At 49.8% G+C, this 25,606-nt stretch overlaps 1 protein-coding gene across 1 annotated transcript; it reads right to left on the bottom strand.

Annotated features, from left to right (window-relative positions):
* Nucleotides 1-5,729: 5,729 nt before the first annotated feature.
* Nucleotides 5,730-24,024, bottom strand: ADAMTS4 (ADAM metallopeptidase with thrombospondin type 1 motif 4). The gene is made up of 9 exons (XM_084824809.1): nucleotides 22,656-24,024; nucleotides 16,255-16,578; nucleotides 15,248-15,380; nucleotides 14,085-14,252; nucleotides 12,385-12,671; nucleotides 11,799-11,985; nucleotides 10,554-10,729; nucleotides 10,120-10,295; nucleotides 5,730-8,324 (listed from the first exon to the last, which is right to left on the bottom strand). Exons 1-9 carry the CDS (start codon nucleotides 23,277-23,279, stop codon nucleotides 7,910-7,912), a joined length of 2,490 nt encoding a protein of 829 aa, XP_084680935.1. The 5' UTR covers nucleotides 23,280-24,024; the 3' UTR covers nucleotides 5,730-7,909.
* Nucleotides 24,025-25,606: the final 1,582 nt, after the last annotated feature.

Below are 25,606 nucleotides of genomic sequence, written 5' to 3' on the forward strand. Positions count from 1 at the left end.
CCCTTCAGCCCTTTCCTGGGCACACTTTTTGCCTTGGCCAGCACAAGCTTTGGAAGCAGCAATTGGTCCACCACGACTTCTCCCTTCCCCCCGCACTTCTAGGTTACTCTGCCTTCAACCTGAAGTCATACGATTAATCAATGTGAGATATCTTTCCTTGGGCTGCACCCTTACTATTGGGAAAGGAGACCTCCAGGTGCCCTGAGAAATGGTTACATTTTGGAAGAACAAATTCCTTCTTCATGAATAACCATTCTCAACCTGGTCTATAAGCCAGCAATTGAGCTTGAGCTGTGTACCCCTTTTCTTCCTGCGATGGATGCCTTCTCATTCATTTTTCTGCACCCTGGGTTTTGATGCTTCCAGGTGTCTAGCACTATATCAGATGTGTCTTGACACATCTGGAGGACACCAGGTTGGAGAAGGCTACAATACACCCTTCCCATTTTTACTTTAGCTGGGCCCCTGTTGGTGTGTGTTAATACCTTCTGCTTTGGTCTGTGCCATAAGACTTCCCACCCCACTATCCATACTTTTTTGTTTTGTTTAAACCAGTGGTGTCACTCCAACTTGGCAAACAGGTTTTGAACTATGAGCTTTGCTGCAAAATGAATGGAAGGTGTGGGGAGGAGGGGGAAGAATGTCTCTGGAATTTAATTGTGACAATTTTCTTCCATCAAGCAAAAGTCTAGACAGCCCCAAATGCAGAATTGTGAAAGAGTAAGAGTGTGTGTGAGCAACTGATAGCCTCTGTGCCCTGTGAACAGTGTTCATGCTGCAAAGTAGCACTGGAAGTGGAATAAGTCAACTGTTCCAGTGGTTCTCCGCTTCTTAAGGCTAATTGCATGTGATGCTTCATGCACTGGCCAGATGCCACATGCTGTCTTTGAAACAAAGAAGGTGCTCAGACAACTCCACTCAGTGCAGACCACACAGACCGTGGCTTTGGATGCATCCAAGAGGCTGCCAGTATGTGAGGAATCCAGCATCTTCAGGAGATTCTTTGCTTTTAATTTTTGCCATTCATGGTGTTTTATTTTTGTTTGTGAAAGGAAGGCTCTGGTCCTCATTGATGCAGATTTCTGATTTAAAAAACACACACAGAAAAGGCATCTTAGGAAGCAATCCTATGGCCACTAGACACTGTCTAGAGGGCCATAGAATTTTTCGGTTTCTTGGAACCAAGGTTGGAGCCCTGGCTCCAAGCTCGGTTCCCAGAAACTGCGCTCCCCGCCCCCTCGTAGCCAGCGTGGTTCTCACCGCGCCAGCTACTTTGCTGCCCTCGGAAATGGAGCACAGAGGGGGCAGAAAGGGTGGGGGAGGAGACCGTGGAAGTCGCTTTACGAGGCTTCCTATGTACTGCACCGCCTCCCCTTCCCTGCTGTAAAGTCCTTGGCTAGATGCACGAAATTGGGCATCTAGCTGAACATGCAGGGCAGCCGGAGCATGGAGACAAGGGTCACCTCCATGCTCTAGTTGCCCTGCATTGGATTGGTGTCAGCCTCCGAAGGACTGAGCCCTTAGCAGGGAGTCCAGTTGCTGCTTGCTGCTTTTCTCGCTACCTGGCGCACTTATCAAGCTTCCAAAGTTTAGACTACATCTTCCTTTTTCTTACACTTAAAAACAGCAACACTGTATATGTTCCCTGTTCGCAGATTTGCGTTTCCAGTCCCTCCATCACCACCAGCCTAGTCAAAATTATGCAGCGACTCGAAAGCAAAGCCAGCGGGGCAGTTCTGAGAATGGCTTCAAAATGAATGTAGTGCATTCTCTTTCCTGCATAGAAGTAGGCAAATTTGCATAGATACATTTACTTTCCATACTATCCTGCAACTCCCAGTGAGGGGGCAAGCGGCCACCCATGATCCTGAACCTGAAACTAGATCAATAATATGCATGAGACTTCAGCAGGCATTGCCCCAAACCCTCCCATCCCGAACTCTACAGTTTTAAGGTCTAGAAATTTGCTTTAAAGTTCAAAATTAAATACTTGCGACAGTGGACTCACACACAGCTTGCCACCCTGCTGCTTATTTCGCATGTTTTGAATTCCATTCTCTAAGAGAGCAGGGTTGGGCAGAAGATAGGTTGGGATCTTCTGTGCTGGGTGATTTGCAGTGGCAACAAACCCCCAAAATGTAGCTGCTGAAAGGAAGCAAGTCCAGGGGGAAAACCAGGAGGGGATTATTGTGAGCCAGGAGTGGAGTTTTTTGTGGAAAGTCTGCGAGCTCAATTCTGATGCTGGGAAGAGATTCTCGGGCAGCACATGTTTTCAGAGGCACCCCGTTCCTTAATTCCGTCTGCCCTCCTGAGCCGCTGTTTTGCAGCCAACTCGGACAGCAGGCCCTCCGGGATTCTAGCAAAACAGCAACATACAACGAAGTAAGATCGCGCAATTCTGAAGTCTGCCCACCCTTGCCATAGCACAAGCACGCAGCTTCTCTGGAGGCAATCCTGGTTTAACTTGACTGTGAACACACACAAGTATTTTTGGCGAGGGAAACAGGGTCCTTTTATGCAGTGGTGGATAGGCGAAGCTGCCAGTATGGTGCATCTGTGGGGGGGTGGAGACTTTGCCCGGGCTATTGATATGGTGAGTTCGTTCACATGTGCATGGTTGCCATTTGACAAATGCAGTGTCCAGTGCTCAGTGGCACCAGTGAATGGGACCCTGGGGCTAACATGGCAGCCAGAACTTTCATTTCGAGGGATGGACCCGAATTTGGGGTAGTCTACAGACGCTCATTCAGGAAAGGTATGTTTTGGGGGGAAATGCCAACCCTGTCACAGTCTTAAGTGGTATTAACAGAACAGGACATCTCTATGTGTATTTGTGATTTGTGTTTTGCAAGAAATTTTATATATAAATCTTTTCCCCCACCCCTCATTGAATTGCGTTTGAAGGTGCTGCTTTTGTATTTATGACTGTTGCCACGTGCACGGTCACACACGCAGGAACGCACACCCATATATCTCAGTTTAAAATGGCAGCCAGGCATGCTGAAAGTTTCATCCCCCTTTCCCCCATTTCTGCACCACCACCCCTTTCCAGGACCAGGAATGGAAATTGTAGCCTGTGTTGCGGTCTCTGGAATCTGATCTGCAGCTCCACAGCCTTGGGAGGTTTGGGGACTTGGAGCTGGGCCCGGGAGCCTTTCAGCGCCGTGATGAGTCAGAGAAAGCCCCGGAGGAGGGTGAATGTCTGGAAAGGAGATCTGAGGAGGCAGGAGGAAAACATGGAGGAGATGCGGTGGTGGTCCTTCCTCTTGCCCTGACCCCTGGGATCGTTCTCTCTGCAACGGATGCGGCCCAGAACCTCGTTTTCGTGGTTTGAGTAGGCCGCACTAGTATGGTAATGAAAACAGCTGTCGGGCAGGAGTTGTGAGGATATGCCTTGAGGACGAGATGACAGGAATGAACATCCACTTTTCTGTGGAGGTGGAGACCAGTCATCTTTGGACAACTGTGAGGGCCTTGGCAAGGCCCACCGCTGATGCCTACCCCTGAGCCTTCCATAAAAAAACATCTGGCCCAGCACTCTTAAGCAGCCAGCCTGTGAATTTCCCAGGATACCCCTGGCCTAGAATCACTGGGGCATTGTGGGAAATTTTAAAGGGTGCCTGGACCCCTCCAGGTAAGCTCATTGGAGGCCCACTGACAGAGGAGGGGTGTCCACCAGACAGCACTTTGCTCAGGACACCCCTCCAACCGGGATCTAACCCTGGAAGGCAGTCTCTTCTCAAGACAGTGAGAATGGGCCCCTATGCCACACGACCTGACCCCCTCGTAGACAGGCTGTGAATCAAATGGTACCAAAAAAGTTGCTACAGATTTGAAGGCATTGCTAAGGCTTTATCTACAAAAATGTGAAGGAGGATGTAACGTCTAGTATAAAATATTCCCCTCCCCACTCTCCCCCCCACGCACACACCCCCAAAGGCTTTTCCCCCTCTCTTTCCCTTTTCTCTCCTGGCACATGGAACTGGGCTCCAGCTTTTCACCACTTCTTGACCATTTTCTTAAGAGCCTTCCAGGCACAGATAAAATTGCTTCGGGGTGGCATCTGGTCAGCAGGTTACCTTCCAGCCAGGCCCACTGTGGAGCAAGAAGCCAGCCTCCATCTGATGCTTAAGAATACTCAGTGGCCACTGAGGAGCAGAGGCTGGATGAAATTCCTGCTGATGTGTGCTTTCTTATGTGGTCTTGGACAAGTCACTGTCTGCTTGAGTGCTCTTTTCAGTGGGAGCTGCTGTAACATCTTGCAAGCTGGTTGTGAAGCGGGGGGAGCGCTCTCTGCAAATGTTAAGTAATTCCAGAGAAGAGGTGGGGAACATGTGGGCTCTCAGCTGTTGTGAGACTCCAACTCCCATCAGCCCTAGCCAGCATAGCCACAGGTAAGATAGGATGGGAGTTGCAATCCCACAAGCAGGCCCTGCTTTAGAGAGTGAATGACACAAAAGATAGCCCTATTATTATTCTTAATAATAACATATTTATATCCTGCCTTTTCTCCTCTTGCAAGGAACCCAAGGTTGGGCTGGGCAGGGATGTCAGAGAAATCTGCAATGGAATCAGATGAGTTTGGATTTCTGTGAATCTGCCCCATAGCTTCCGCAGCGAACTTTACTTTCCAGATTTTTACGCAAATTTAGTTGTAGAGAAATATGTCAAAAAAAAAAAAAAAAAAACACCAGCCGAAAATGCACATTTCCCCCATAGGCTAAAGCATGAAAATGTGAAGGGGGGGGAGCTCACATGAGGCATGCTCTCCCTTGCCATTGCCTCTCAGCAGCTGCTATTTGGTGGTATACTGCTTCTGAACATGGAGGCTCCACTCAAGTCTTAATAGATGCTGAGACCTCTCCCTTCGTGAATCGGTCTCACCCCGTTTTAAAGCCATCTAAGCCAGGGGCCACCCTTGGATCCTCTGGCAGCCAATTCGGTGTAAGAGCTGTGTGAAAAAAGTACTTCCTTTGGTCTGTCCTGAATCTCCTGCCAGTTTCGCTGGGTGTCCCTGAGTTCTGGGTGTCTCAGTTTTCTTTGCATGCCCAGTTGGATAAAGCACCATCAGTCCCCTCTGCCCGGTCATTGCCATTGCTTCTGCCCCCTGGGAACGGGGGAGATCTCGCTTGGCCGACAATTTGCCCCATTGCCTTGGTGTGCCTACTAGAAAAGCAAGAGTTTCTCTTGCTCGCTCCCACCCCCTCAAGAAGTTGCTCTGTGGCTCCCAAGGGCTGGATTAGAATTGGGTGGGAATTGCAGGGAGGCTGACTTTGTCTAAATATTAGGAGAAACTTCCAAATGGTATGCCCTGTGTGAAAGTGGAACACACTTCCTCTCCTTCGTTGGGAATATTTAAGCCAAGTCTGGATGGCCATCAGGGATGCTGTGGATCGCAAGATTCCTCCATTGAGCAGGGTGTTGGATGATCTCCTTCCTGCTCGAACTGTATGTGATTCCGAAGCTTGTGTAGCAGAGGGGAAGCACCTCAGGTAGGTTTGCACCACAGGCAGTTGGCTGATTTGCCCCTACAGCTGGGCGAACCTGCATGGCAGGCAAGCAGCAAGGCCCACGGGGCCAGCAGTGCTAACCTGGCCTACAGCCTCCCACCTGAACCTGCAAAGAGGCCAAGATCTGTTGTGCCCTTTCTCCCGAGCCTCTGCGGAAGTACCAAATGCCAGAATCAAACGGCGTCCACCGAAAGAACCACACAAACCAAGAGCAGGTTTATAAATAGCATTAAATAAACTGGCCAAACTTTATTATTTTAAAAACAAAATAATCACCCCAGCTGCCCAACAATAATTATTAATATTAAACATGTCGCTTATACAAAATTGATATAAAAACCTTCCCTCTCTGCCCAGGGGACTTGCCTCGGGGCCTGTAAGCCATTTTGCTGCAATTCTTTAAATTATAATTTAATTAAATTATTAACCTCCAGCGTCAGTCTCTTGGCCGGTGTAGGTATTGTGGGGAAAAGACCATCCCTGGGTCAAACTGGTGGCTTGGGGAGGGGTTCCCTCTGGTTCTACAGAGGTTTTAAATAAATTCGCCCCCTCCAGGGGGAGGTTTTAGGTGTATCAGCCCAGTCTGGGCATAATTCACAGCCACAAGAAAATCAAGCCAGGCGTAGCACTGGAAGGCTGCTTCTGCACCAAGTTTTCCTGCTCTGGCCCCCAGAAGTCAGGAAGGGAGCCTGGGCAGCCTGCTTCTTCCCTGTTTTCTCAGTAGGGACTCTCGTTTTAACATTTAACAATCCTAAGGGGTTGACTAGGGTGGCATATTGTAAAGGGTGGCGTTTGGCACGTCTTCACTCCCTTCCTTGTCTCGGCACGTGTACCTTTCTGCTCCTTGGGGGAAGAGGAGAGGGGGAGCGAAGCCTGCACTTCAGCCAGGGCTCCTATCTCACTGCTCCAACCACTCATCACTTCTATCATTTTAGAACTGGATGTAGGAGTCTGGTGGTCCGTCTCCATCTTCCTCCCACCTGCCTTGTTAACTGTCTGTCCTCATGCTTCAGGCTGAGGAAAGCTTCCCTTTAATCTCCTGCTCTGCGGAGAGTGCCTTCTAACCCGGAATGTTAGGCGTTCCCCTCTCAGCTTGTAAATCCATTGGGAACCAACCCAGAGATGCAACATTTTCTGGGCCAAGGGGGGAAATTCTTCACCATGGCCTCCATGCACACTTTTGGGGTCAAGCGGGGCTGCGCAGGCCGCAGCGGGGGCATTGGCATGAAGACCTGGCCCCTTCCTCCACCTCGCCCCGGCAGTATGAAGAGAGGCCAGCAGGGAGAGACGGAGGCCCTCAGCCTGACCGCTTTGGGATGGAACGGATTCCCCCCGAAGCCGAGGCCTGTAATTTCTCTGGTGCCGAGTCATTGCCACAAGAAAAACAACCCTGCCGAAAACAGAGAGGCTTGGCTGTCCTGGCAAAGGGTGGTCAAAGCAGGAGAACCGAGGGGGCTGAGGAAAGAGTTGCTTGTGTGAAGAGGCGGGGAAGAAGGAGGCGCTAAGAGGCTGAGGTAGACACCACTGATTCAAGCACATTTTCTGGCTGGCCCAGAAAACGTGTGGCGTAAACTTGCCAAGTTTCTGGCTAAGGACACATGGCTGCGGGCTTTGTTCTGTGTGTGTGTGTGTGTGTGTGTGTGTGTAGTTTTACAAAAGATAAAACCCTCCCCACAACTAATACTCGACGTACCCAGAACGACGAATAAATAAAAACCAATAATAAATACAGTACAGAAGTGGCCAGGAATCAAGAGGGTGCAGCCACAATGAATAATAACAGGCTCAATGAAGGCCTCAGCTAACCCAGATGTAATTCTTCCAGAATCGATGCCAGCTCTCTTCTGTCTTCCTGTTTCCTTCACCCTGTTGCGGGTATTCCCTAATCCTGGAATGACAAGGTGCTTTTCTTCCCATCCTTCTCCCCTCTGGATTCCTTTGTGGAGCCTGGTTTATCACCCCATAACTTCTCGCTTCTCCCCAGTGAGGAAACGGGTCGGCCTGACAAATCAACGCCAAGGCCAGCCGTGTCAGCAATGCAGGTTTTAGGCCTTTCCCTTCCCTGCACCCCTCCCGGCTTCCCCTGGTCTTTGTCCTGCATCACCAAATGTCCAGGCCATGCCAAGCAGGCCAGAAAGCAGTCCATGACAAGCTGCGAAGCGACCTTGAGGTGCCAGCAGCTGTCAAGCAGGAGCCAATATGGCTCCCACTTGTTAGCAATTCTTCCCGTTTAAGGGCCCTTGCAGGGGTGGTGGGGGCGGTGCACTTTTGTCATCTTCAGAAAGGCGGAGTACGTAAAAGTGCCTCTGAGCCCCCCCTCCCCACGCAGGCACTACTTTGTGGGTTGGAGAAGCAAGGACAGCTTTTGAGGCCTGTCCCAAACTACCTCACTTCAGGGTCTATTTATGGCCTCGTCGGTTCCTTAGAACCTCTAAGATGTGGGCTTTTTGCTTCAGCCATTGATTCGACAACCGCTTCGGGGGCTTGGGGACAAAGAAGGTGTACTTGAGGCGTGGGGTTTTCTGGTCGGTCACCACCAAGGCCTGCAAGGTGAGCGGCTCCTTCAGCGGCCCACGGCCTGTGATCATCTCCATGGCCTTAGTGGCCCCATTGTAGCGTAGGGTCACGCCACCCTGCAGGTGGACGTCTTGGTCGGAGGGCACCAGGATGTAGTTGCCATTGAGGGCGTAAGAACCATCCCGCCGGCGCAGGGCTAAGTAGATGCCGTCGCTGGCAGACGCTGAGCCGCTGTTCTGACGGATCAGGATGTTCGTGGCTCCTGCAGGGATGGTGACCACATCGTTGTATCCGTACCTGTTGATTGGAAGGACAAGACACATCAGGGGTGAGGTGGGATGGAGACTGGCAAAGGCCTTACAAGTGTTCCCAAGTCTATGTCTGTGGCTTGGGGGATCATTCTCAGCACCAAAAGTTGAATCTGTGGGGGCATCAGCTAATCTGCAAAATCAGCTGCGCGTAATGGCTTCTTCTAAGGCAGGGATGCAGAACCTCTTTCAGCCCATGGGCCAAATTCCACTTCAGAGATGCTCTCGGGGGCCACATTCTAGTGGTGGGCGGGGCCAAAGGCAAAAGGAGTGTGGCCCAAAATATGGGTGTGTGTTAGCTTACAGTTCTTGCTGCCAGTATCTAAACCTTCGGCATTTCAACCTTTTAGAACAGGGCAAAAACTGCACAAAAGCTGGGAAACCCCTGATGATTGGGGGTTGGGAAAAAGGGGCTGGGGAAGGGGTGGGGCCTTTTGAGGAGCCCCGGAGGGCCAGATTTGGACCTCAAAATGGCCAGTTTTGGCCCCTGGGCTGGTGGTTCTGCACCCTGCTCTGTTTTAAGTGCACAGGTATTCTAGGCTAGCTGGCGCAGGCCTGCCTGGGGTAACAACTGCACGCGTAACCTGCAGCTGTAGTGCCAGCAGTTATATAAATAAGCAGTATATAGGACTGCTCCTATATAGCTTGCTGGACAGAACCTCATGGAACAGGGAAAGTGCTTTAAAAAGCGTCTCACTCATCATCCATAAGAGTTGTAATTATGTAAACATGAAGTGTGTGTGTGTGTGTGTGAGACAATGTGATGTGGCTGCAAAAAAGGCAAATGCTCTTTTGGGCTGCATTCTTAGAAGCATAGCTTCCAAATCCTGGGAAGTACTAGTTCCCCTCTCCTCAGCATTGGTTAGGCCTAATCTGGACTACTGTGTCGAGTTCTGGGCACAACACTTTAAGGAGGATGCAGACAAACTGGAGAGGGTTCAGAGGAGGGCAACAAAGATGATCAGGGGACTGAAAACAAAGCCCTGTGAGGAGAGACTGAAATAATTGGGCATGTTTAGCCTTGAGAAGAGCAGACTGAGGGGAGATAGGATAGCGCTGTTCAAGGACTTGAAAGGTTGTCACAGAGAGGAAGGCCAGGATCTCTTCTCCATCATCCCAGAGTGCAGGACGTGGAACAATGGGCTCAAGTTACAGGAAGCCAGGTTCCGGCTGAACATCAGGAAAAACTGACTGTTAGAACAATGTGACAATGGAACCAATTACCTGGGGAGGTGGCGGACTCTCCGGCACTGCAGGCATTCAAGACGAGCCTGGACAGCCATGTGTCAGGGATGCTCTGACTTGGATTCTTGCATTGTGCAGGGGGTTGGACTCGATGGTATTATAGGCCCCTTCCAATCCTACTATTCTATGATAAGTCCTACTTAGAGTAGACCCAATGGGTCTACTCTAAGTAGGACTTATGTTGGATTTTACCCTATGTGTGTATAAAACACATATACACACCCCTGTACCTCATTTTTATCTGGGACCATAAATTGGATTTCCTGTGGGCATGCAGGGGGAAATTTCAAGGGAGGTCTTCGTTGGGGAGGAAAGAATTAACCCTCCCTCCATGTGCACTGTCCACATGATAATAAAGCTTAGGGGGAAAAAATCTTCCACTGATGCCAATGGAAAAATTGGGCCCTAAAGCATTTTATGTGCCTAGAAGCGCCCCTGCTAACAAGACCGATAACTCCCTAGAAGTCCTGCAGGCGGTGTGAGGGAAGCGAAGATGCCTTTCCCTGCACTTTCGTGCCACAAGTGAAAACATCACTCACCGGGGCTTGGTGAAGGAGCCGTAGGTCTTGGTGCAGCCAGAGCTGTCCCCGTCGCACACCATGCATTTATCAAACTTCTTCTTGGAGCCGATGACACGGTCGCAGCCGGCGTGAATGCAGCGTCCCTGCACGCAGACCGAGGTGGATTCGGGGGAGCAGGGTGTTCCATCAGCCACCTGGACCAGAGCAACAGTCAGTGTGCTGCCCCAGGGGTTTCTGGGAAAATCTCTTTCTGCCTCTGCTCTCATCTTCCCCCTCACTTTTTAAAATTCCTTCCTTTTCTATTCCCTGCCCCGCACATTTTCTCCCACAATTCCCACCTCCCTTTCAAACAGCCGTCCACTGTTTGTTTGTTTGTTTTTAAAGCCTGTCCTGTAAAATCACCCCACAGTCTTCTGAGGGACAGTAGGCCCCGTTGCCGTGGTAACACTTACCCTTGGTTCCAGGACATAGTAGTAGCCCAGGGCATAGGACTGGCAGGTCAACTTGCATTGGTCACGCTCCGCCACACCGCTGTAGCGGGGCACCCAGTCCATGGGGGCAGGGTAGTCCTTGAACATCTCTGTTCGGTGGTTGTAGACAGCACACTGCTGTTCACGGTAGGTCGAGGCTGGAAGGAAATTCCCACATATTTATTTGTCTGTTTGGATTGGGGAGGGGGGATCTCTGAGCCACAAGTGGATGGGGGAGAGGCAGGGTCGCTACCCCATTTGCCCCAAATATACAGCTGCTTCTACGATCCTCCTCCTCTACCTTTTATCCTCACAACAACCCTGTGAGGTAGCTTAGGCTGAGAATCAGCTCAAGGTCACCCAGTGAGGTTCATGGGGATTTGAACCTGGGTCTCCCCAATCCTAGTCCAACGCTAACCACTACACCATGCTGGCTCTCACACAGGGTCAAGTTCCATAACTAAGGCAAGATGATAAGGAGATACATGCTGCCCCCCCCCCCAGGTGTAACTTGGATGGGGGATGTAAAATGGGCCACTGGTGTTCATGGAATATTTCGCTAGTTGTTCAGTTGTAATATTTTCTCTCCAATATCAAATAAAGCATGTGTTCCAGATGGTGGATGAAAAACCTAATCACAGTTTGCTCAGAGACTTGGTGTGAGCAGCTGGCCAGCCACCATCGCAGCTTTTCATTGGCTCCGTGCCAGCGTCTATCTCCTTGCTACTCCAATCAGAAGCCGGAAGATATAACACTTTCCTGCCATCGCTGCCTGTGTCTCCATCCAGCCTTGTGCTTTAGAAGATTTTAAACTGGGGGTATTCTTACTTGGGACATTTCTAAAGCTTATGGTCTGCCATTCCGCTATTTGGCGGAATGCCATTCTACCATTCAGGGTGAGAAGGTGAACAAAAACTATATATTTGAGCAGTTTTTACTATAAAATTATACAGTGTATAATTTTATAGTAAAAACTGTTCAAATACATAGTTTTTGTTCACCTTCTTGCCCTGAATTGCTATTCTACCATTCAGGGTGAGAAGGTGAACAAAAACTATATATTTGAGCCGTTTTTACTATAAAATTATACAGTGTATAATTTTATAGTAAAAACTGTTCAAATACATAGTTTTTGTTCACCTTCTTGCCCTGAATTGTGGAATGGCTGCCTATTCGGTAGAAAGGTGGGTAGTGCAGAAAGCTATATAAGAATGAGCAGAACCTTACCATTTCCATTCGGACAATCCTGGGTATTGCAGGAGCGGTATTGAGTGCGTTTCCCCTCGCAGTACTTGCCTCCGTTGCGTGGGACGGGCTTGTCGCACTCGCGGGTAGAGTATTGCACTCCTCCTCCACAGGTGCGTGAACATTCGCCCCACAGACCCCAGCGCCCCCAGCCCCCGTGGGTTGGGATCTGCAAGCAGGTAGAAAGGAAAGAAGAGAGGGGGAAAATGCTTTGCGTCAGAAAAGAATACTTTGTGTTTTCATGTACTGCTTTCAGATTTCAGAACACATCACAAACATAGCAGTCCTTACAGCAACCCTGTAAGGTAGCTGATGGTTTGGGGGTTCCCAGCTTTTGCAGTTTTTTTCCCCATTGTAAGCAGTTGAAATGCCTCTCCTAGGGCTTAGCTGCTGCTAGTTAGAGCTTCAAGCTAAAATATCTTGCTATTTGGGGACCTGCCCTGTTTGCCTTAGGACCCACCCGCTGATGGTATGCACCCCCCCCCCGCTCCTCCGAAATGGAATTTGGCCCTCCGGCTGAAAGAGGTTCATCCCCCCTGCCCTAACAGCTGCTAGAAGGGCTACTTACATTGTACGCCTTCAGTTCCACTTTGCTGATGCACTGTCCACTCATGCAGCTCTTGCCTTCACCGCAAGGCGTGCCGTCGGCCCAGGGGAAATATTTGGTTTGGCACATAAATTGCCCATTGATCCGGCCTGTGCACCACAGTGAGGAGCATGGCGGGTGCATGTTGGGGCAGTGGCGTGAGTCTGACCCAAAGCTCAGCTGGCACTGCTGGTCCACATCGTAATTGCTGCCGGGGAAGACGGCTGGCAAGCTCAGAGGCTCATGTGGCTTGTCTAGGAGGCAAAGACCTGCCAGGAGAGGGAAGGAAGGGGGAAGCAAAGGGTTAGTTGAGTCTAGGCCTTGCTCCTGGGGAGAAGCTGCTGGTTTTGCAAATAAAAAACAGAAAGAGGAAGAGTTCTAGCCTGATGAAGAGTTCTTGAGAACTTGAAAGCTTGCATTGTGGAATGTTGGTGAACCCTAATAATGGTATTGCCCAATTGTTGATTTTGGTTCTGCAGAGTTCACTCTTCTTAAAAGATCACCTTTTTGCTTCCTGCTCTAGTGTAAATTGTCTAGGCATATTTGTTAGCTGTCATTTATACCTGCTCCTAAACCATTAGCTTCTTGTTTTCATCCTTGGTCTGTTAGGGTTAACTGAACAACTCTAAACTGCATTGAGGTGCATTGTGTGATTGTCCCTTTCTTGTTGTTGTTTGTATTATTATCATTAGGATATATGTAACCTCCAGGATCAAAGGCAGTATGCCTCTGAAGTTGCTGGGGAGCAACACTGGGAAATAGCAATTTTCATGTTAGGGATACTAATATATACAGATGTGGATTTTAGGATCAGATGTGTTTAGATAGGCATATTTTAGTCAGAAAGCACATTCAAAAATATGTACTGAATTTTAAATAGGATTTTTGGGTGCAGGGTGGAAAACAAATTGCAGATCAATGCGGAAACAGGGCGGAACAGACTGAGGAATGAACACGAAACTGTCATGGGTGGGCAACAGATGGATCTGTCCAACTTTACTTACTTTCTGCTTGAGAAGGCATCTAGTTGGCCACTGTGGAAAAGAGGATGCCAGACCAGGGTGGGCCTGGTCGGGCACCTGCCGAGGGCCCACACCTCAACAGGGGCCCACTGACAAGAGCCCCCTGGCCTTGCTGCTCCTCTTCCCCCTTTCAACCTGCTTGTTCCCCTGCCTCTCGCTCTGGCCCTGACTGTGGTGCTGGGGAGAAGGAGGAGCAGGAGATGCCATTGCAAAGACTGGCTCTCTGCCTGTCAAGCAAGCAACTGGGAACAACGATGAGAAAGAGGAGGTCACCAGCTGCAAGAGCAGCTGGTGACCGTGGCAGCGAGAAGTTGGACCCCCTGAGGGAGGGGCCCATGAAGGGTGTCTTGCCCAAGGCCCGCAAAAACCTAGAGCCAGCACTGTGCCCGACAACATGGACTTTTGGTTTGACGCAGCAAAAGGATCTCCGCATGTCCCTAGGCTATCCTCTATGGCCCAGTGCTCATTCGCACAGCTAGGGTTGCTCTTGTGACTCCCAGCGACTGAAATGCAAAGCATCGCGATCATCGCAGCCCCGCCGTCCCATGCTGCTTGCCACGAGGTGAGGCCAGGGTGGTGCGGAGGGGAGCTCGACCACTGCGGAGAAGACGATCCAGCTGAACGGATGAGGGACGCACAAGTGCAAAGGCAAAGTCTTACCGTGACCGTTGTCTAGGAAATCGGTGATGAAGCGGCTGCTGCACGGTGACCACATCTCATCGGGGTCCACAGGGGACATGACGGAGGCCATCATATGGCGGGAGGTGGTGTGGCGGTTCAGCTCTTTGCAGTGTTTGTCATCATCATGAAGCATATTGAAGACATGACCTATGCATGGGAAATGACAGAAGAGAGATATAGGGTCAGCTGTCATTCCTGCTAAGTCCCTTCTTGTGGAACCTTCTTGCAGCTTATCCGTTATTTATAAGTTTGCCGTGCAAGAACAGAATCTATTATCTAATGTGTAGTTTAGGAATCTCAGTCTTCATTTTTCTTTTCTTTTTTCAGAATCAAGATTCTAGTCCTCATTCTTATCTGTCTTCCCACAGCCTGCTAAACAATTGGACAAAGATTAAAGCTGAATAAGCGTGGGGGCGGGGGGACACTTGCAGCTCTGCATAAATGCACCAGACTTGCTACAGAATTTGCTTCAGATTCTTCCTCTTTAATTGGGGAGGGGCTGTAACTCAGTGGTAGAGTCCCTGCTTTGCTTGCGGTAGGTCCCAGGTTTGATCCCCAGCATCTCTAGGTAGGGCTGGGAAAGAATCCTGCCTGAAACCCTGGAGAGCCACTGCCAGTCAGTGTTGACAATACTGGGCAAGATGGACCAATTGGCCTGACTCATTGTAAGTCAGCTTCCTATGTTTCTGATTTTAACAGACATCTTGCAGTCCTGGCTCCATAAGTGTGAGTGTGTGTATCTATCTATATCTAAACTACAATTCTCAGAATTAATTGGGGAAAATAAGAATAAGACTTTATATTGGTTTTTATACCAGTTGAATGGACTTCTTATTCTCCCCAATTAATTTTGAGAATTGTAGTTTAGTTAGGGTGCTGGGAACTCTCCATTAATGATCCTTAGAACCCCTGCGAAGAATTAAAAGTTTGAAATGCAGATACACAGCTTAAGGCTGCAATCCTATACGCATTTATCTGGGAGTAGGTCCCCATTGAATTCCATAGGGCTTACTTCAGAGTAGACATGCATAGGATTGTGCTGCGTGCCTCCATCTTTCTTAGGGACTGACCAGCAGCCTTTGGGGCAGGGATGGACCAGGCAGAACGTTCCCAGGGCTAGTGGCGTCCCAGTCCCCGCTTACCAAGTTCATGTGCCGCGGTGAAGGCCGACTGGAGCCCGTCGTCTTCCACAATGGAGCAGCTGCGGGCTGGGTCACAGACGGTGCCAACGTCCGCCATGCCAAGAGTGCCGCAGCTTGAGCGCCCGCAGAGATCCTGCCAGCAAGAGAGAAGCCTATACTGTGAAGGCTGCCATCGCATAGTGTGTGGCAAGGGACTGCCTTTTCCCTGGAGTTCTAGCTGTTCAAGGTGGAATTGGCTTGCCCATGGGAGCCATTTGTTTGGGCGAAACATCCGTGAAGTCAAGCAAGGGACTTTTGCAGACGAGGAGGTGTGGCACAGTCCCACAACGCCATCACATAAGCATGTAAATCATTCATGGAAACAGAACTCCGCGTCCTGAGAACGTTTGGCTTTTGAGCATCTCACATTTATTGTCCTCAGCCAGTCTTCCCCAACCTGGAGCTCTCTGGATGTTTTGGACGACCACTCCTATTATGCCTGACCATTGACTGTGTTGGCTAGGGCTCACAGGAGCGGTCATCCAAAACATCTGGCGGGTACCAGTTTGGGTAAGGCTGTTCTAACCACAACACCACACTGGCTTTCAAGCTGTTGTTGCAAATACTTCTTAAGTCTCCGGCACTGTCCCTTCCAAAGGAAGCCAAACTCAAGTCAGCACCTGGAACTTCTGATGGAGCGCATAACGCAGTGGCAACACGTCTGATCTGCATGATGTGAGCGGGTTGCAGAATTCAGCGTTTCGATCGACACAATGTATTTTTAAGAGCTGGTGAGATGTCACGGTCCCAGTGTTGGACTGGGACTCGGGCGATCCTAGTTCTAGTCCCCACCCAGCCATGAAGCTCACTGGGTGACTTTGGGCCAGCCACTGACTCTCAGGCTAATCTACCTTACAGGGTTGTTGTGAGGACGACTGTGTACGCCACCTTGGATTCCTTGCAAGAGGAAAAAAGGCAGGATATAAATAAAAGAAGCACCTGGCTGTGGGAACAAACTAGCAACTCACCTGCCGGGTGAAGAGAATGGCCGTGTCAAAATGCTCAGGATCCTTGTCACTGGGCTTGTTGAGGCCTTTCTGCCATGTGCAGAAGTTCCGCAGCGTCTCGGCAGCATTGGAGGACACTCGCAGCCCATCTTCGCCCTCTCCAATCACCACCAGCCTGGTCACGACCAAGTTGACAGGGTTCTTCAGGCTGGGGTGGCGGAAGAACTTGGCGGCGGCGGCCATGATGGTGAGCAGGTAAGGCTTGAGGCCTCCACCATGGAAACGCACCATCTCCTCGTCAGCCACCACCAGTGTCTCCACGTAGCGTGGGATGGAAGCAAACCGCTGCAAGGGAGAGAAGAGAGAAGGGGAGATTAGGGGACTGCTTCATTCCGACCCACTCCACCATGGACCGACAGGCACCAACGGCAGCATATACTGGAGGTCTGGGTGGGAAGCCTTCTGGCTGGGGGTGATAGCAGTTGTAGTACAAAACTGCCAGAGAGCACCAGGTTGGGGAAAGCCAATCTAAGCCCATCAGTTGAAACAACACCGTGCACGGGATGGTGTGACAAGTGAAACTGCTGATACTATACCGAAAGGATTTGGAGGAGAAAAATAACAGTTGTATAAAATTAAGACCCTTTTTTGGTAGGATGCATGTATGAAGATGCATCTCTTCATTGTACCTTTAAAATATGTAGTTATTAAGGTTTTGATGTTTTTTGTTTACAGTTTTAATGTTTTTGTTTTTAGTGTTTAAAGGCTTTATTGTTTTACATTGTTGCAAGTCGCCTTGAGGGCTTTTTAGCAGATAAGGCAGCATATAAATGTTAATAATAGATCATATTTCTTTAAGTCGGCTTTCCCCAGCATGGCATCCTCCAGATGTGTGGGACCACAACTCCCAGTGTCATCCTGCACATCTGGAGGATGCCACACCGGGGAAGGTTGCTTTAACTAGAGTTCATTGAAGTGCTTCGATGATGCTGATGTTGAGGCTTGAAGGTTCTATGCTGATGGATTAATCAACAAGAATTTAGTTGATTAATCTGTCAGGGTGCATTTGACCTGGGTAGGCTGCAAGTTAACGGCATTTGTGCCTGAACGCCTGATGTCTTTGAGCGGCGGGAGGGTTAACAAGCTGAGCTCTTTGGCTGAACGCCGGACAGAATTCTTGAGAATGGAGCGGGGTGGGGGGTGGCAGCAGTTTGGGGGGCGGTTCTTGCTGCTGGCATTAAGCCTGGAGCACTGAATCCTTCAGTGCAGCAGGAGAGCAGACATCGGTGTCTGATTTGTGCGAAGCAGGGCTTAGTAGGACCTCTTCAATCCTGTGTGACGCTGAGACATCCCCACAACACGGTGAGGTCAGAGCTTGCTCACGCTATGTGTGCGTAAAGAGTCGGAGGCAAAAGGCCACGGGAACAAAATCTGCTTGGCTCTGACGCCTCCTAGGAAGAGGTTGTCAAAACCAGTGCAATGTCCGGTGGCCAGCTGTGCCCTGCTTTACTAAGAACGATACTCTATCTGAAGACCTCCTCTATTTCCAGCTTCCCCCAACCCGGTGCCCTCTGGATGTGTTGGACTTCAACTCCCATCAGCCCCACCCAGCATGCCCAGTGGTCAAGAATGCTGGGAGCTGTACCCCAAAACATCTAGAGGTCCCCAGGCTGGGGGAAGACTGCTATATTTGAAGGGCTGTCCCATCAAAGTCTGGTTTAAAGAGAACTCTGAGGAGGGAGAGTAGCAGATGCCTTATGCCATTTTTATGCAAATCCACATCATCTTATGTTCTTTGCTTTTGTGTGTGTGGTGCATGAGTGGCCACCTTAACTCAAGCCAGGAACCTTTGATTTAGAGGCCCTCTTCCCCGAAGTCTAAATGTGTGCTTGCTTACTCAGTGGAAAGGGGAAAGAGCATTCTGCACATGCCTTGGGGACACTCTTCTTCCATCGTATATTCTAGGGCTGGAGCGTGTCACCCAATGCTCAAATTACAGGAAGGGGGAAAAGATAAGGGATATCCTTAATGAATCCACAAATGCCATCCCCAGACTTCCCTCAGGTTTAGCCAAATCATGCCTCCCCGTAGCCTTCTAAAATCGATAGATCAGGGAGCTATTACAAAAGACACCCCCCTTTGATCTTCCTGAAATCAGAGCAGAGGGACTGAGCACCACGAGTCTTGGCTCAAATGCCAATTTGGTAATCCAGCTCCTTCAGAAAAGACTGTAAGCTCTTTGGGGCAGGGACCTGAGTTTTGCTTATGTTGCTCTGTAGAGCTACATTTAAGGAATACTAATTAAGAGTCGGGATGGGATGTCGATGATTCAGGTAGTATATCTAAATGAGCTGTTTGTGTTGGCAGAAAAAGCTGCAGGCCGTCTTTTGAATTGCCCAGGACTTCTGTTCTAGAAACATGTGAGCTACACAGCCACCCCGTCCTGCCCAAGACCTTGTGCTAGGTTTATTAGTGTTCTTTTGACTTCCCTCAAAGTCCCTGAGGTGTTTGCTCTGAGGAGGAGGAGGAGATGTCCTCAAGTTTACTGCACAATTTCTGTGGCAAGTCGAAAAGCAGAAGCAAGCAAAGTTTTGCTCAGCTTAAAAGGCTCCAAAAGAAGAGCTCTAATGCCCATCTAGCCTGGCATCTTGTTTCCAACAGGGGACAGCCAGTGTGGCCTCAAGAAGTACAGAAGCAGGACATGAAGACACCAGCCCGCCCCTACTGTCTGTCTCCAGCATCTGGCATTCAGCGGTATACTGCCCCTATCCTTGGAGGTTTCATTTGGCTTTCAGAGCTAGTAGCTTTTTAAATGCAGTTATCGTGCTAACCTATCCTACCAACACCGCTGGTCCAAACTATAGGATATATAATAATTACTTTGTTAGGCTATGTTACGCTCCAGATTTAATGGTCATATGGGAGAGTTCCCTCTTTCTATCTCCCCACCTTTAGATGCTAATGTATGATACATTACTTACTTCAAAATGGGGTGACCCTGGCTACTGCTGGTTTCCCCCCCCCCCAACCCCGGTTCATTCTGCTGAATTGGGCCTTCACCTTGTGCCCCGAAGTCCCACCATAACGGCACCACCATTTCTTCTGGAGTTTTTGATGCCTCCCCCACCTTCCCCCCCCCCTGAAAGCAAGCCCTCCTGTAAGCATCCTGTACATCCCAGTTGCTAGGTAGATTTCCACCTAAGAGGTGTGCACAGGCGGGACAATGGCGTTGAATGGGCTGAGCCGGTGCAACTCCAAGCAACATCCAACCCCAGGGCAGCGAGGCAGGTTCAACTTGCTCTACCGTCTGTCATTGTATGACTGCTGTCTTGCAAGATACAGGAGGCGGCGGTTTTCGTGCCTGCTGAGAGGTGGTTATAGCTGCACCTGGCCTTCTGGGCCCAAAGCTCAGCATGAGGGGAGCCACAGGAGCTGGTTGCACCAAGGAAGACTCGCCTCACCTGGGAAGTTGAGGACTATGGGCCTCAAATATGTGGATTTGGGGGCCTGCGGCTAGGATGCAACTACCCAAGTCAGATGCCTGAGGTCTGTATGTGCTTAGGACAGCCTTCTCCAATCGGGTGCCCCCCAGGTGGTTTGGATGTCAATTCCCATCAGCCTCGGCCAGCATGGCTAATGGTCAGGAATCCTAGGTGTTGTAGTCCAAAACATCTGGGGGGCAGCAGGCTGGGGAAGGGCCTCAGGCACAGAAGGGAAAGGTGGGGAAACAACATCTGTAACTGGCTGGCGGTTTGAGACCTCTTGATCAGCCAGGCCTGGTATAACTACTAGAAGTCTGGCCTGCAGCACATCAGGCACCATCTTCCTCACTAGTCCCAGGCCGAGATCCATTTCTAGCCTGGAGGACACATTCTGGCGGACTAGGTTTGTTTTCTGCCAGCCACAGCCTGCCTCTGACCCCAGGCCCTCTGTGCCACGGAAAAGGACTCTGGGACACCACTATTATTTTGTGAGGGGAAATGTGACCCATCGGAGCGGTGCAGGAGAAATCCTGTCGGCAGCCTCTGCTGGTGCAGCCCACCCCCACTGCCATACAACTGCATTTCCAGCACCTCCCGGGACAGTGTGAACCGACAGGACTTGTCAGGCAGCCTAGCAGAGCATCTGCCAGGGGACCAGTGCCATGGGAGGGCCCGCCTCCAATGCCTCCTCTGGGTTCACCTTTAATCCCCCACCCCATCCCCAGCCTGGCACTCCAAGCAGCTGGGTTTAGCCATCACTGAAATCTCCCACAAGGCCCTTGACATGGCGTCATTCTGGGGCATTGTGGGAAATTTAAATGGGGGCTCAACCTAGCAGGCTATTGCTCCTTGGAGCGCTGTCACCATGGCCAGCCAGGTCGGCCCATGGCCAGAGGAGAAAGCCCACCAGAGGGCACGTCGGACCTGTGCGCTTTGACCCTGAGGGCTCCTGCTCACCAGGTGGCACCGCATGAGGTGGGATGTCACCAGGTGGGACTGTTCTCACCCTGCGTGGCGTGCACCGCCTACCAAAATTCCCTCTTTTTACAGTGTTCTGTAATGGACAGGAGCTGTTTCTATCCTCCTTCACACTCCGCCGCTGTACCTCTCTCCGCCTGCCGGCTTTCCAAAGGCCGCGTCACTTCCCTTCTCACTATGACCCCTGTTCCAAGATGGCAGCCAAACCGGAGAGACCAGGGCTTTCTGGCTGAGCTGAGTGGTGGCTTGCCTCAGCAGGGCAATTTACGTTCCCCTGTAGTTTTGCCAAGAGTGCTCCTGTTGCTTTCCCAACCCAGCTGATGACATCTCGCAGCTGGGGCAAAGAGCAGCTGGGGAAGGATCGTGGGTGGTGAGGGAGGGCGTGGAATCGTGGCCCCGGGGTTGGGCTTTCCCTGGTTCAGACTGTCTCTTCCGTTATTATCTCTCAGACTTGCCCCCAGGAACAATCAGGAGGGAACAGACGCCGCATCCCAGCCCCCTGCTCCCGAGTGGGAGGATGGATTCGAATATAGCAGTGAATGTGCATTTAAGAAACGGGACCAGAAGGAATGCAAACCCACATGACGCAAACCTGTTATTGTCACTACTTAACAATGAGATAGAACTAAAACACTGTGCTGGGCGCTGCATGGATCGGGCCCTGAGACGGTGCCCCAGAATGCTTAGAATTTAAAACGGATGGAAAAAGGCATGGGTAGAGTACTAGAGAGGGGGTCAGAGGCTAAGTGGATTGTGAGGATGGGTTAGAGGAGAGTAAGGCAGCCTGGACAGTGCGGGTAAAGGAGATGCAGAGGGCTGATACTCATTCCCGAAAAAGCACACAGCAGCTGGAGCAGTGAGGCCATGTGGTGGCTGAGAGTCTGCAGTGTGCTCTGTAAATACCCAGTAGCATTATTATTGTGTTCTCCCAAACTCTCTGCATGTAGAAAGCTAGCAAGGAGAAGGGCTTTAGCAGGGTGGCCAGCAGGCAAAGGGATTCTCTGTAAGGGCTCTTGAGTTACCCGGGCACAGAAGTTTAATTTGTCTGGGGGGGAGGGGCAGAGTTGCACTCATCCCTGCATATAGGAACTGCTAAGTATTAATAACCATTGCAAATATCTGTTGTCTTTATCAGCTGTTCTTGGCATTATCAGCTACTCTGTGATCCTGCCAGGAGTGAATGTCTCTAATAGTGATGATTCTTCAGTGTTATCAGGTGAAGCCAGAGCCATTTCTAGCCATGGCCCGCCGTGTCAGGTTCAGCAGATGTCCACCACTGGACATCTGTTGAGTCCACACCCCAGCATGGGCCTACTGCTGACCTCCACCCCCAGACCCCTGGCCTGCTCCCTCTCCTTGCTGCCTGTTCACATCTGCCCTCTCCGAGTGTGCAAGGAGAAAAAGCCTCCAATGCTTCTTCTGGTCAGTGGTCTTACAAGGACACCCTCTCCCTTTTCTTTAGATGGCAATGTGTATTACTTCACTTCAAAATGTGGTACATCAGCCCTGTTTCTGCTTTTGGGGGAGGGCTCCTGCTCATTCCACTGAGTGGGGCCCCCAAACTTCTGCCCCCAAGTCCTACCCTGATGGCCATGAGGGTGACAAGGAGGTGGGCTCTCTCATGGAGGGAGCCCATTGACGGCATCTTGCCCAGGAGCCCCCCCCCCCCCAACAAAAAACTCTGGAGCAGACACTACTTCTCGCTCGCAGGAGAAACAAGACAAATCGGGTCCCATCCCACCAGCTGGCAGAAGGTAACTGAGGACAGTCTCTCTGAGGACTTCCCAAGAGCGAACGAGAGACCCGAAAATCTGAAAGAGGTACTAAGAGCATTTTCACTCAGGATGGGACCAAGGCCAACATAGAACTGAGTGGCAAGTGGGAAGCATTACAGATGAGGGGGTTTGCCAGCTGTATCCCACACAAAACACTCTTCTGAAGCCAGTAAGCAGTCACTCTTACCTTTGCTCTCCTGGGAGACTCTTCCATCTTGGCCAAGGTTTCACTTCCTGGGGATAGCATCATGCTCTCTGGCGTCTGGGATCCAACACCGCACATTGGTCCGTCCGCTTTTTCCAGCATCTTCTTTCTCACCACGTGGGCACCAGCTGCTCCCGCCGCGTTTGGGGCTCCCCCTTCCAGGGGCTGCACATGGTACTCAGCGCCACGGTACTGCAGCACCCCCAGTAAAGATGCCCCATCGTAGTTGACGGCCACAATCGATTCCGGGTCAGAGTTCACTGTTCCAGTGAAATAAGTCCCTCGCTCAGCCAGGCTGTCCACCGCTTGCCCGGAGCTGCCCAAATATTGCACAGTCAAGCCCTCTGTGAAGAAGCTGGGGTCTTTCTCCAAATTTAGGACCAGCTCTTCACCAAACACTCGGAAGCGGTAGGAGAGCCACTCGTCAGGGCTTCCATCACTGCCCAGGCTGTTATCAAAGGTGCCATCCTTGTCCTGACCCGCAGGATGGAAAGTGACATTCAGTCTCTCGGGATAAATTATTTCTTCTCGATACCTGCCAAAACGAGCTCGTTCATCCGCTGCCAGGACCAGGCTGCAGCAAGTGGCAAGCCAAAGAAGGAACATTGGGAATGAAATAGTTTTTTGAAATCAGCCTTGGAAAAATACGGGCAACAATTTTTTTTTAAAGTAGTGATTTTTGGGGAGAAGCCCCTGAGATTACCAAAAGTAGCAAATCAGGCGATATACACAAAGGAAGCAAACTATCAATACAGATAATTGACGGCTCTTTTTATCTGGGGTTCACAGCACCTAAGCAAAGAATGTTCACAGCTTTGGGGATTTTATAGGCATGAAAATGCAGAGTCTCCAATCACCTCGCACACCCGAGCGTGAAGTTGCTTCTTTGATTGTTCGCTTTCTATTTTAGTTAGCAAACTTCACTTTCCAGAATATTTTTTTTCTTCCCCCCTTCGGTGCTGCCAAGTCTTTTCTCCGCCTGACTTTTGTCTTCTTTTCCACAGGCACGCTGTAAAACGGCACAGTCTTCTGAATGTCTGTGCAACCGGATGGAGTTGAGGCTTTCCCCTTTTTCTTTTGTCCCAAATTCTTAGAAGAAATATATATGTTTAAAAAAAGTTTGCTTCCCTTTCAGTAAAGGAGTTTGGATGAAAAAACGGTGGAAGCAAGAGAAGAAACAAACAAACAAAAAGACAAGAAACTAATACAACTCCAGTGGCAGCTTTCTCTTTCCCTCTGTCTAATAATCCTTGGGAACTTTCTGCGTTTGAGAGAATGTGTGAATGTGTGTATATATGTCATATATGTGCATATATTAATCTCTGCTCCTTCTTTATTGAATTGCTGTATAGTAAGCTTGTCCAAGCGCTGCTCCTTATAACAGCTTTTTTTTGGCTCGTGCTGATTGGCTGGACTGAGAAAATGGATTTTTTTATAGCAACTCCCCCGCCCCCCCTCAAATTTTGCTGATGCACATAGAGACGCAAGCTGGCAGTTGTTTGATGAACAAGAACTAGGTCTGGGTTTGTTTTTTGTGTTTTTTTTCTCATTCTTCCTAGGAAGGGAAAGGGGGGCTAAATTGAGAAATAACGGCTTGGCCGTGGGCTAGACCCAACCTCGAGTCACAAAATTCTGACACAGCGCTCCCCCCCCCCGCTTTTTAAGGGACAATGCCAGGTTCTCTTGTAGATTCCCTTCAGCTGAGATCACCCCCGCCCAAAATTTGAGTTGCTTTAAGATAACAGCTATCTGCAGGCAGTGAGTGAATGGCGTGTTCATTCACAATTCAAATCACCCACACAATAAATAAAATCAATTGCAGGAATCGATCTAGGATAAGAAAAAACTATCAGGCCTAAACTCTGAAGAAGTAAAGACCAACGTCTGCCTGCCTGTCTGTTTAATGTATGTGAGTGAAGTTAGCAGACTCACGGGGCTTTTCTACATGAGGCGTTTAGCCCGCCGCTTTAGCAAGATGTCTACTTCTGGATTCTTTGTGGGATAAAGATTGGCTCCTTTGTGCGTGTTTCCCCCCACCCATGTTTTTTCTTTCTCTGCCTTTCTATATGTGTTCCATTACACAACTGCTAGGTGGTGCTGTTGGTGTAGTAGAATTGTGCAACTACACCAGGGTTTCATGCCGACATTCACAGAAATACCAGACTTTTCTCATTAGGGGAAAAAAAACACCCTAAAATGGTTGCAAAGAATGGGAGAAGCCCTGAAGGATGATGACATAATGTAAAAGACCTGCAAACTACCATGAGTGAGCAATCATGAGCACACAATAAATGCCTTGTATAGAAAAGCTCACAGTGCAATCCTGCACATTTCTGTTTGGAAGGAAGCCCCACTGAATGCAGCAGGACTTATTTCTGAGAACAGCCATTGAATAGCACTGCAGGGCCCTAATCCTATGTACACTTACCTGCAAGTCAGTTCTATTAAACTCAATGAAACTCTCTTCTGAGTAGCCATGCATAGGACTGAGATACCTGTTCTGAAGCCTGCAACAGCCATTTGCTAGTGAAACGTATATAAATTGGCAAGCAAGCACAGTGGTTGCACATCAATGCTGCCAATGTAAACAGTTCTTAATCTGGTTCAACTGTAATGGCTTCCTGTCCCCAAATAACTCTGGGAACAGATCTTTGTGTGAAAGCTTAGAAGTCATCCCTTGATCTTCGACGGAAACCAGTCTCTTTTCATGGTACCTTGTTCGAGGAGATTGGGAGGTGGGGGCGGGAGCAATGAATCTTAAACCAGTTTGAGTTAATAGCAGAGGTAGGTCTCCAGATGTTTTGGACTTGAATTCCCAGAAGCCCCTGCCAGCATGGCCAGCATTCAGGGAATGCTGGGAGTTGAAGTTCAAAACATCTGGAGATCTACTTTCTGGCCAGCCCTGTTTTATAGTGTGTGGACGTATGTCCCTC

The sequence above is a fragment of the Heloderma suspectum genome, chromosome 17 (assembly GCF_057233095.1).
Source record: "Heloderma suspectum isolate Gila_16-S chromosome 17, 16-S_ref, whole genome shotgun sequence".
Classification (NCBI taxonomy): domain Eukaryota; kingdom Metazoa; phylum Chordata; class Lepidosauria; order Squamata; family Helodermatidae; genus Heloderma; species Heloderma suspectum.